This window comes from Fulmarus glacialis, unplaced genomic scaffold (assembly GCF_000690835.1).
Source record: "Fulmarus glacialis isolate BGI_N327 unplaced genomic scaffold, ASM69083v1 scaffold9954, whole genome shotgun sequence".
In the NCBI taxonomy this organism is placed as follows: Eukaryota; Metazoa; Chordata; class Aves; order Procellariiformes; family Procellariidae; genus Fulmarus; species Fulmarus glacialis.
Window position 1 is genome coordinate 12,656 of NW_009209913.1, and position 12,865 is coordinate 25,520.

The 12,865-nt window shown below is 37.4% G+C and overlaps 1 protein-coding gene across 1 annotated transcript in view; it reads left to right on the top strand.

Annotated features, from left to right (window-relative positions):
- Positions 1-252: 252 nt before the first annotated feature.
- Positions 253-12,865, top strand: part of LOC104070294 (UDP-glucuronic acid decarboxylase 1-like) — a gene marked incomplete at both ends in the record, with an annotated part of 28,472 nt that continues 15,859 nt past the window's right edge. The window contains 4 exon segments of the mRNA XM_009576990.1: positions 253-356; positions 3,031-3,079; positions 5,169-5,212; positions 9,306-9,366. Coding sequence (XP_009575285.1) covers positions 253-356; positions 3,031-3,079; positions 5,169-5,212; positions 9,306-9,366 — 258 coding nt within the window.

A 12,865-nucleotide genomic window follows, 5' to 3' on the forward strand; every position in this document is an offset into this window, starting at 1 on the left:
GATGATCACATAAGTATATCTGCTGATTTACTGGTCAGGTAATTCCAGATGTGCACTGGAATAATCTAGTCCTTTTTTATTAAATTACTTAATTATTAAATTCCTACTTTTTTATAGTCTCATGGAATTTCATCAGAATTCCTCCCATACTCTTAAACTGTGTTCTAGTCACTTGGTGTGTGTATATATATCATGCATGTAACTATTTAGATAATTTGTGATTAACATACTTAATATTGTTTTAAATTCCTTCTGACGTTAATAGAAAAAAATGACCTGATGTACTGTTATATGACACTGTAATGTTCTCTTTTTTCTTATTTTCCAGCTGTATGGGGAAACTTTGTCAATATGAGGTAATGTATATAATTTTTGTATTGAATATCCTTATCTGAAATAAAATAACTTATCTTTCCCATCAACATATATCACTGTATATCAAGAGGGAGAAAATAGAACAGCAGCTCACACTGTTGTTTGGATGGTTGCTAAGCAGCTGATACCATTTTTTAAATACAAGGTGTTCAGTCTCAAAAAGGGTTGTGTGTCTGCTGCAAATCTTGCTCAGGATCTTGCTCTCGCTTCAGCATCTGCCTTTCTTTACACAAATTCATCTTATGGTTTTGGAGGTGTTTTCAGGCAAGTTGATTGACATAGCTGGGCACATAGTCTTGGTTTCTGCTTTTCCTCAGCACAGATCTGACCATATCTCAGTAATAATACAGGCTTAAACGTTGAAGAGCAGCAGATCTTCCACTGCTTGCCATAATTATGTTTCTGTACTTAGAACTAGAAATGTGGTTTTGAGGGTTTTTCCTCCTCCACAATTAATTGGGAGAGAATCTGATGGTTTGCTGAAAAGCAAAAAAATCCTGCACTGTCCCCCAGAATTTTTGCCCGTAGAAATAGGAAGGCATAACATACGCATGCAAAACATGCAGATTTTCACAGCATTTCTGCTTGCACGTGAGTGTTTGTCCTCTGGGAAAATTCACCAGGAAGACACAACTGGAAAAGAAGGAAGTTTGAGGCAAAATGAGAAAATCAGCGAATTTTCTGTGGGCTCTGATTCACCCAGGACAGCTTACCCTGGGATCTGTTCCTGTCCCAAGCTGTCCACTTTACTTCTCTTGGAGTTTCCCACCCTTGCTACAAAGTGTTCAAACAGCTGCTACAGTAGGCAAACAGCTGCTGAGCTGCTGTGGCTTGCAGATGGAAATGTCGTTTAGATTACCATGTTATCGTGACCAGCAAACTATGGCAGCTTAGCGGTTGTTACATGAGCAGCTGAGCATTTCCAAAGGAGGGACAAGAACCTCAGAGAGGGGTTTGAGGAGAGCAGGTGGGTGTGGGATCCAGTGTGTTCATACCCTGATAAGCTGTCCCTACAAATTCTACCATTAGCTGCATCTGACTTCTTATTTGAGGTGTCCGTTAGAGAGCTATCGAGTGGGAAAACTTTATTTCTGAACGTCTGATGTTAGTCTTCAGCCAATAAGATTGTCTTTGTTAGGAGGAAAAGCTCATTAAAAACTAAACTGCAGAGTGCCAGTCCTTAAGTTCCAGGATTTGTGAATAAACAATAGTAGAAGCCATTTCTGAGGGAACCTTTTTATATTCTGAGAGGTTTTCCTAGTTTTCCTTGCTCGTTTAGCAGAGAGGAAAGGCTGTGTATTCCACAGATTGTTCACGTAGCTTTTTGTAGATTTCTGTTATTTGCGAAAACATTTGAAAAATTCACAGGAATTACTTAATTATTGCTTTCTTGTAGTAAATTCATACTATCTTAACTCGAGGAGGTTTTTTTGCTACTATTGCAATAAATTACAATTTGTTTTGAAAAGATGGTTCAGGGTCTGTGTGTCTTAGTCTAGGAGTTTACTGCACTCTTTACTGATAAGACAAAACAAATCTGGTCAATCAGATTTTTGCCTCAGTAATAGACTGAACTGATTTTTTAGTAATAGAGTTTTACAGAGGGATATGAAGTGAATCATTGCTGTAATTTCTAACAGTGTGGCATATGTATATCTGCTTAACAAAGGATCTTCTGTTTCCCTAGGTGTAATGACTTCAGGTCCCAAGTAAAGGAGGTCTGTTTTATTTGAAAGAACTCCATTTTATGTTGGATACCCATGAATCCTGTAGTATGCAAAAACTTAATACTGTAAGATAAATAATTCCTGAAAAAAAAAGAATTATGCAAACTTAAGGAAAATCACATAGACTAGAAGCAAGAGGGTAAAATTTAAAAATACATGTTCTACACTTGTAGAAGTTTACTCAAAGAATGAACACAACTAATTGAGATACTTTACACAATTAGATGCTAAATAAGAACACACAGATTTGTCCAAGACACCAACTTCTTAGACAGTACTTTGTTTTCACAAGTTACCTTGACATCCTTCATCCTTCTGTGTATAAGCTTGGCTTCACTTCAAACAAGTAGCATTTGTGTGCTAAGTCAGTATTGCCCATCGAATGGTCACTTAAGACAAGTTTTGGTATAGGGTTTTTTTCCTTGATTTTGTAAAAGTTCAAAGTCAAAGCTAAACACGTTTGCCCTTCTCTCTTTTTGATTGAAATTACAGTTACAGTTGTGGCAGTAAGGGATAATATTTTGTTAAAATACTTGTGGCATACAGTAAACAGAGACCCTCAAAAAGACATCTTAGGCATTTGCGTAGTAAAGCTACACTCAGAAACATTTCTGCTGACCCTACCTTAGTGCAGTGATTAGACACTTTTCTACTATGAAGTTAATTTTCTCTGTAAAATGAAGATCATCTTTATTGTTATTACTCTTTCCTGTGGGCTTGGTTCAGTTTCTGCCAAACTTGGTGACAAGACTAGTTGATTTCAATGGGAATTGGACCATCCGCTTTCATTTGCTCTGAGTATGTCTTTGAAATAATGCTAACTTGGGATGCTTTAAAGATGCTGTTTTAACAGGAAAAGCATGATGCAGGTGCAGTGGAGCAACTGTTGCTTAGGTATGGATTATGTTTTTTCTTTTCTTGCCAGCAGGTCTCTTCAAGAAAATGGGGATCAGAAGGTGGAAAGTAAAATAGAGGAGGTTAGTTTGCTAACAGTTGTAGTCTGTTTTGTTTTGAGGGCTCCATTTCACTCATTTCATATTGAAAGGGTGTATTTAGTTCTATCTCATTACTCTCTGTTCCACTAAAACCATTCAAAGCATTGAATTTGTGTCTGTACGTAAGTTTTTGAACTGTTCTTCACTATAGTGGAGTTTCTAACATAGATCTGTGACTCTCATCTTTTTTTTTTGTTCCTTTAAACCTTTCTTGAAAGTAATAGCTCTACTGTCTCAGTTGCTGCAGAGACTGGTAGAGTCCTCCTGAGAACTGTTTTTTGTTACTGAATGAAGGATATACACAAATTCTTTCCTCTGTCGCCCTTACAAAATGTTAAGTATAGATAAGTTTTATTAGAAATTTGAAACCTCCCAAAAATGCTTTGCTTTGTTCTTAACCAATGAACAAAGGTAGTGGTGTTTGTGGTCAGGGATGGTGTGCAGTACCAATGCTTTAAGCACAAGTCCTGGCAGTTTCTGGAGTAGTCATGGGTATTGAACACGCCGGTGATTGTGAACTTCTGTACGAATACCTCTGGATTTCCATTTCAACCTCAGTTTGTTGTGAAATATTAAGAATTTGTGCAACAGATCTTTCTCCAGATGTTTTTAGACTTCCAGTCTAATAACAATGAAACGAAGAATTTAATAGATACAAAAGTCTTTGAGGTCAATACCCCCTACCCCTTGTGTGGGTGTGTGTGACGGTACTAGTGTAGTCTGATCTGCCTACTGTTTTGTGTTCCAACAGGTTTATATAGCAATGATTCCTCTGGAAGCAGGGAGAAGCCCACTGAAATTGTTTAAAATCAATGGAAAGATTGTGTTCTTATTTTATGTCTTTTGCATTCCTCTCTCTTTTTTTTTTTTTTTCTTTTTTTTTTTAAATTCTGGTAAACATTGCAACAAGCATTCTGAAAATCCCAGTTTAAGAATGGTCAAATGCTTGAAATTCAATGCATGGATTGGAGTTAAGGTCTGAGAAGTTAAGCATTTCTGGATATTGTTTTTAAAGGTTTAGTTACACAAGTATCTTGAACCATCAGAATAAGTATAACTGTTTCAAGAACTATTTGCTGCTCCACAGAGCTAGATGTTTAATGAATATAAATGACAATACTGTATTTCCTCTTAAGATGAATATGCAGCTTATTTCAGTTCATTAAGTTCCTGAATTGTCTAGTTCTAACCAGCAATACTTGTACAAAACAAATTAATGATGTGTTGCTATATAGTACCATTTCAAGTGATAACCCTCTGATAGCTTTCAACTTATGTATGGTCCTAGATGGTAAATTTTGTGACAGGGTTTTAGTAACTTAAAAACAAGAGTGCAGGGACTTGTCGAAATTTGGCAGGACTGTTAGAAATTTGGGTCCTGTGATAAAGAACCTGAAGCTGATGCCAACTTAAGTGATTCTCTCTTTCAAAGCAGTGAAAATGCAAACAGAAGTCTTGGTAGGTCAAGTATATTTTCTAACAAATTTCTTTTTAATGTTTTTTAAAAGCCTAGATATACCCTCAAATTGTGTTGTAAAATGTATCTTAGATTTTTAAAGATGATGTTTCTTTAAATTCGCATACTATGTTCTGAGAGAATTATAGCCTTTGCACTGGAGCTAATGCCTCTGTGTCCTCTTAAGTATGTGTATCTGCTGTCCATTTAAATAGTTGAGGTATTACTGACTGTCCTGTTGTGCTGTTGCTCAATATAAATTGCCTTTGACAACCTCAGACAAGTCACTTGTGGCTTCACTTTGCCAAATAGGAATCATAACATTGGATGTTCCTATCAACAAGGCTGTGGTACTCATAGCCTTGAGGTGTTTTGTTTTCAGTGGTGAGTTAAAGGATTTCACACAGTACTAGGTGATTTGATTTTTGGTGAAAAAGGTTCAAGATTTTTTGACATAAAGGATGCTTTAAGATGCAAGTTTCTTGGACTGTCTCAGTGAAGCTCTTCATAGGAGACTGCCATAATTTTTGCTCTAACGTAACTTCCTATATGCATGTATTGTGATGTGAATCTTGTTCTATTCTTCAAAGATTAAATATTATTCCTTTATTTTAGGCTGTTGCACCTCTAAGGGAGAAAATCAAAGATCTAGAAAAAAGGTATGGTTTTTTTGCTAAATTTGGGAAGCAGTTAAAAAGCACAGTTTCTGTTCTATAGCGATCAATTCTGTAGTTGTAGGCTTCAGATAAATGTTTTGCATATACCCTCATACCTTTGGATTTTTATCATATCTAAGTGAGGATGGGGCCTTGAATGCTGGAAGACATTGATGCTTAAGATATTCAGGTTGATTAATCCCACTAAAGTAAACTGGGAGTGCTAGATTTTTGTAAAGTTCAAATCCTGTGGAGGAATTTGCTGGTTTGAGTCCAGATGTTGGAACGGATTACCATGGTTTAGTGAGGCCAACCCAGGTGTGTGCTAAAACATATTGGTTTCAACTGCAAGAGACTGAAAATATGTTTTACCTCACATTTCCCATACTTGTGATCAGTTACCATGGTTCAGCTAACGTACAGTGATTTGCTTGTGAATCTTAGTCTGGGCATGTGCTTTGGATGAGCCTGACTGACTCGCTTCTCTCAGGATTTTTAAGGGAATGTGGTATCTTGGATTAAACCGGATGATGTGATTGAGGAAAAGCAGACAAGCTTTTTGATGAGCTGTGGATATTAAATACGTGCTGTAGTTCCACAAGCACCTTAAATTGACATAGTTGTTAAAAAAAAAAAAAAATTGCAAGCCTGATCCATTTCTCCCTGCCTGCTTGAGTCCACCCTGCAACATCATTTCCTCACTTTTACACCAGTAGAACCAGTTGAGTGCTGATAGTAAGCTGGATGGGGAAACCAGTCATTTCAGTCTGTCTTTGCAAATAACTCCCTTACTCCCCAGCCTGGTTGCCTTTCCGCCAGATGAGTTCTCCCATCTGAGTGCTCTCACGGGCAGATGCTTTTCATCACAAAATAAGGTCTGGAGTATGGGTGGGAATTGTCAGCTCTGACAAGGATACTGCTGCTTTTGACAGTGATACTGTTTCACAGGTGGCACTGTTGATGTCCCAAGCAAACAGCTAGTTGAGAATGCTGCGTTACAAAGGGCCAAGGCTGGTCTTATCCAAGCAGTACCAGTAAACTTGGATGGTTATGTATGGCATACTGATGGTTGTGTGCTGTTCCTCTGGAGAGGGGGCCAGAATCCCGTTGCTCTTGGCCAGAGGTATGCTCAACACCCACAGTGTTTTGGTGTTTTGAGTTTTGTCTTGCCAGTGAGCAGTTACCCTTCCTCCTCCCACCCCTCCTGTGCTGTAAAAAAGAAACCCACCAAACCAACCAAACAAACAAAACAGAAAAAGAGAAAAGAAAAAAACATTTTCAGTTCTGTTTTTTTTACAATTGATATGAAGGTTCAGTGATCTGCCACATGCAATTTATTTCAGTGAGAATACTGATCTGATTGCACATCTCTTGATATAACCATGAACTTCATGGATCGAACTAGGGGATGTATTGGCAACATGAAACAAATTGCAGACTGGCACCTGTAGTAGTTGCATATGATACTACCATACCAATTATAATGGTCAAATTATAGAGTAAAGATTTTATATTCAGATGAAATGTTTTATGTCCTGCCTCTGTTCAATTGACTTATTTAATCTTTGTTGATAGTCCAGTATATCTTTGGCTTCAGTTGTGGGCAATTCAGGTATTTCCTTCTGCCATTCACAGAGGACATTTGTGGGAGGGTATCCTGATTGGCTCTTTTTTTTTTTATAGTTGTTATTTTTTTTTCAAATGAGCAATGAGTTATTGGGTGGAACCATTAAGTTAAAACTTCTTCCAGGAGCCATCTAAATGCTCTTTTCTTTAGTAGTGTTTGCAGTGTATTGATGAGTCTTGTTTCAAATGTCTAGCAATGAGGAGAAAGAATCAAAATGGTTTTTTACCTCTGTATGAGCCAATCTGGGAATTATACTTTCACAAAATGTGGGCTTATGGGCTCTTACGGCCCGTAACAAAATATTGGCTCTTGTTGTTGGGTTTTTCAAATAGTGTAGCCATTTATCTCTGCTGGCTCAACTGCATGTAGGTTGTTGCAATTAATAATTTTTTAATTTTATATCTATGTGTATATATATCTATCTGTGTATAAATCTGTGTATCTATCTATGTAAAGTGACAGTAAATAACTACTCACTGTCAGATGCCTGAAGGCTGATCCTGCTTGCAAAGCTTATTCTCTAGTGTCAATGTTTTTTTAGCTCATAAGCTGATAAAACCTGAAAGCAAGCCATCATCATGCTTTTGGGAAGCAGGAAAGGCAAGAATTCCTTAATGCTTGTCTCATGACAACAGATTGTTTAACTGAAGCTAAAGTTGGAAAGTTTTTATTAATAATTTGCACAGCAAAAGCGTTACCAAGTAGTCATCAAAGCAAGCATTAGGTCAAGATAAACTTGACATTGTTGCCAAAAGATGAACATTCAGCTGCATCAGTTCCAGACTCCTGCCCGCTGCCTCTAAGCTGGTACTGGTGTAATGGAAGAAGCAAAAATGGTTGGGAGGTCTCTTTGGCAGCAGTATTACTCCATGCTGGATTAATGTGACCTTAAAATAGTGGTCTTAAAAATGGAGGAGACAGACTTTTACCTTGCATTAAATTATTTGGCACTTCACTTTTTTTTTTTTAAATTCCTGGTGGATTTGCCTTTTTTTCACAGGAATGCTGTGTTTTACATGACTACATTTACTTATGCACAGCTGTTTCTCATTGTTTCTCAGCTTAAATCAAAGAAATAGGATTACCGTTAGTGACCCATGTGGTGATAATAAGGCAAGTGTAGGTAGCTTCCTATTTCAGTCTTCCTGTATGGGTAACATTGGAAGATTCCACTGCCGTATTTCCCCTATCCAGGAAACTGAAAATGGCTTTCACTGTGGGATGAGAAGTTGGCACAAGTACAGAAGCATCTGTGCTTTGCCTCTGAAGAATTCTTGTTGAGCCAGTACTGCAGGTTAGAAGCAGAGGAGGTGCTTCAAGATCAGAGGTGTAGGGTCAGTTCAGTCAGAGTCTATCTGTGAGTAGATGAAAATGTAATCTCAGTGTGAAGTCTTGGCATATATACCTCCTGCATGCTACATCCAATTGCATATCTAGCATGTGGACTTGCTGGAGGAGAAGAGTAAGCTAGTTCGATTTCTATCTAGTGTCACACTGCTATTTAGTTAACACCTGAGCTATTAAAATATTGCCAAGACTACAATGGTAATTACTGAAAGAAATAAATAAAATTCACACCTTTTTTCACACCTTCCTTTGGAGGAGTTTGTTGCTGTATGCAGAAAGCATGCCAGTATGCAGAAAGCATGCCAGTGGGGGGAGAAAGAAGTGAAATAATTCGATGTCCATGAAATCATCTAAGGTTCTGAGCATCAATTTTAAGCTTGAGAGAGCACCTAAGATTCGTATGTCACATAGTTTTATTTGAGGATGTTTTCATTTTGATTAAGTTCCTGTAAAGAAGAAGGTGCAAAAAAATTAAAGTAGCTTGAAGACCATCAAAACAATGGCAGTCTAGCAATTTCTGAGAAGAAAATTAGGATTAGCTTTCATACTGAATAAGCTCTCTGAAGTATCTTAAAAAGAGTTTCTTCAACATTCTGATTGTAAACTTTACAATGATTGTGAAACTTTAAGGAGAATTAAAAATTTATATTGTAAACTTCACATTGAAACTTTAAGGAGAAATGTTTGAAGTCCATGCGGTAAGTCAAAACAACTTGCTTTCTTTTCCAGAACTTTTAAGAAGGTTGTTTGCTTTTTAAAACTTTAAAAACAAAACAGTCCAATCGCTGCTCGTGTTTTATTCTCTTGTGATGTCATGCCTGGCACCAGTTCTGCTCTCAAAAGAAGTCAAGTGATTCACTCTAGAAAATCAGTTAAGCAGAAATTTTAAAAGCACTTTTTGCAGATCAATTTTGATATTTCAGTGCTTTTACAAAGCATAGGCATTTTCTCATGTTGGCCCAGATCCTTCCTTAGAAAAAAGGACTAAACATACCTGTAGCAGAACTTTAAGAATGGGAGGTTGTCAGAGCAGTTCTTCATATGTCAAAGACAGATATGTGCAAGAAGAAGCAAGGCTGAAACTTACATAGTTTTTCTTCTTTGTTTTGAAATGTTCTGTAGTTTCACCCAGAAATATCCACCAGTGAAATTTTTATCAGAAAAGGATCGTAAAAGAATCCTGGTAAGTTGGTATTTACTCAGGGGTTGTTTTTGGGAAATAAAATTCTGTGGAATGTAATCCGTCTTGTAGGATTAATTATAAGACGTGAGCAGGAATAAAGTAAATTACCTTGTATGTCATACGTGCTGCACAGGGTTTAGAGTATACTTCATTTACTCTGTGTTGATGTTCTCAAACTTAGCACATGGATAATACACTTGGGCTCTGGTTTGGAGGTTTAAGTTGCCAATTAAGCTACTGTTCTCTGCTTGTAACATCTCAGGACTGCATTGCCAAAGGGTCTGTCGTTTTGTGCTCCCAGATGGCTTAAACTTGCCGAGACTGGGAAACTTTTTAGACACATCTTGACAGAAAGCTTGTGTGCCTGAATTGGACAAAATTTAATCATAAGGCTAGAAAAGTAGCTGCTCTGCAGCACTCTGAGAAGGACCAGTTAATTAGACCGAGGCAATGTTCATGTCTCATATCTTCTATGTTGTTTCTGATATTTTTGAAGCATCACAGGTGTTTTAGGGCAGAAGAGGAAGGCAGGTTAAGTCAGGACAAGTAGTTGTCCAAGGCATTCTTAACTCAGCAAATTGTGCTGCAACATCAGCTTTCCAGTTTTGTCAACAAACACTTTTGAAGTTAGCTGTGTCCTAATTTTTTTTTTCTTGTTTCTGTCTGTCCTGGGGAAAAAAATTGTCCCCACATTTTGAAGAGGCAGAGAAGGTACAGCTACTTAAGATGTGTGATACATAGACATATGAATTTCTGCCTCTGTAGTAGAGAGCAGTGTCTGGGACAAATCCCTGCTAAAGTGCCTAACTTACCTGATGTTCTTTGCTTTGACTCTTCAAAATTTTGAAGAAAAATGCTGAAAAGATGCAATTAAAAACAAATTTTGTTTTTACTGCTTTATTAGACAATAGTCTTCACTGCTATTGCAAAACTTCATAAAGAGTAAGTGTCACCAGCTTAGTTTAGTTCTTCAGTGTCATTCTGTCACTTTTACGACAGCCTGAAGGAGATAGACCTGTAGGCTCCCTGATCCCTTGTTGAATGTGGAAGGTACACTGAGGAAAACATCAGAGAGAGGCTTAATTCTGAAAATTCCTAAATCGTGTGCTCATGTGTCGAAGTGTAGTAAAGTTACCTTAATGTCATGGGTTTTGTGTAAGCAAGATGGTACTTTCAAGAAAAGTGTCGGTGCAAGCTGTTAATAGGCTATGGAGCTCTTAATATTAACTTCTGAACTTTGCCTCTTAAAGATACTGGATATTTTGATGAAGTCTGTTGCTTCAACAGTGATGGCAAGTAGTTGGAATAGGAGTGTTTTCTGGTGACCTGGACGTGAATATTTTGATGTCCGTGTATTTTGTAGAGTTTAAATTACTAAAGAGAAAGCTGGCCAAAATGATCAGTGAGTTGCTCAGTCATTTCTTCTCTGTCGTGACTGGGACTAGTTCAGTGGGAACTCAGATGGGCTTTCTACTCACGTAGACCTTGCATGACACTTGGAAGTTTCTCGGGAGTAAACACAAGAATTGGCAGCCCAAGTGAACTTTGGTAGATGATTTGCTTCATATTTTGATGATGCTGTGTCTTTTCCTGGAATCCATTTTAAGTTCTGATTTTTCTCTGAATGCTGTCTCCACAGCGCTGATCTGATCAGGCAACAGTTCTAGCAGTTATTTTTTATTATACTGAATCTATTTGAAGATGATTGCTAGTAGGAGGGGTGGTATTTCAGCTGAGACTAGATACTCTGGCACTTCCATTCCAAAGAGCTCAAGTCTTTGTCCTATTGTGCATGATTTATCTACTTGCTCAGTTCTCTGAAGTGACTAGGCCACAGGCTTTCGTATGCGAGTGAAGGAATTCTGTTAATACTGTGGATGATAGTGTTGACATTGGTTCAGTCTGTTGTTGGCGTTTCTTCTGAATTGAATGTGGTAGGCCAATTGAAGCATAAAACAAAACAAACAAAAAAATTCCATATGGGACATTAGATGTTTTGAATCTGACTGCAGACAGCAGAAATGAACCGGTCTAGCAAATACACAATTTTTTAACTGCCTCTAGTGGAGGAAATTATCAGTAATATTTGTGCCTTTTCGTAGATACTGAAGTTACCAAGCATATTGGCACTACTAAGTAATTAAATATTTTTATTAATGATGTCTTATTAAAGAATGCCTATTGAAGCTCCAGGTGCTGGTACTTCAATTCTGATATGGAAATTATTCACATACAGTATATGATTTTGTAGATTAATATGTCACTGTGATTTGCAGGAAGTCATATTTAGAAATGATGTATATTGACCTTGCTTTTATGAGTGATTACAGGAGGGTTATGCAGAGAGCTTCAGTGATAAATCATCTTTTCTTTTTTTAATGTAGCCTCAAGTAATGATAAAAAAACTAATTTATACAGTTGTTTACTTTTCCAGGGGAAATTCAGCTCCTTTTCCAAGTAGTTCTTTATCTAATACCTATTGAAGTGATATGTTAATAAAGCTAACATAAATTTATCATAAAAACTGCTTACATATTTAAAGTAATCGGAAACTTCTTTCCAGACAAAATTGGTTTGTGCTTTTTTCTTTTTCTTTTTTTGGTTACATATAGCATAGAAGAGTGCTGTAAGCAATGCTTGGTTTGGTTTATGTTTTTTTCCAAAAGGGAGATGGGGAGGAAGACAACTTCTTTTACTCCACCAAAGACATATTGCGAGCATCGAGTTTGTCTTCTCTGGAATCCTGGAAATAGAAATAGCAGCAAGGGATTTCCTTGGGCCTCAGTTGAATGAATAGGTTCAGGTCGTCTACAGAAAACTTTTGTCGTGGTCGCCACAAAAAGGCAAAACCCTTGGAACATTCAGCAAGGCTGCAGCTTGCTTCCAAGTCAGGATAAGCTTATGGCAGTAGGTTTTCCATGCATATTGTTTTACCCTTGGTAAGTGGTGGCAGCTGGCAGAGGGCTGTTCTCCCTCAGTTACTACCCTTCTTCTTTCCTTGTTCACAGCATTCTGCCAGAAACCTGTTCTTCCCTCCTGTCTGTTCCAGGATAGCGGGAGCCCTGAGAATATTTCCTTTTTTTTAAAGAGGGCTTCTCCTAAATCCTCTTTCTCCTTAGACCAACTAAATGATTTTTTTATTAACTGGTACTTACAATGTCTTTGACACACTGATGGCCCTGAATTTTTAAGAAGAAAAACAAGTGTGAGAATGCAAGAAGTGGACATTCAAGTTTTTACAGAAGAGAACAGATGTAGTTATGTTTTTTTCCTTTTCAGTTTTTGATAGCTTTCTATTTGGCTTTGTCTCTTTCCTGTTTTGTTTTTTTTAAAAAAAAAAAAAAAAAAAGAATTTCTGCTAATCTGGCTTTTTTCAATAGTGGATGGGGAGGGGAGCTGGCAGGATAAATGTTTAGGCTTTGACTAGCCCAAAGGGAAAGAACTTCAGTCATCTACAGCCTTCTCCACGCATCACTTTGTCATTGTAGCACATCATCCA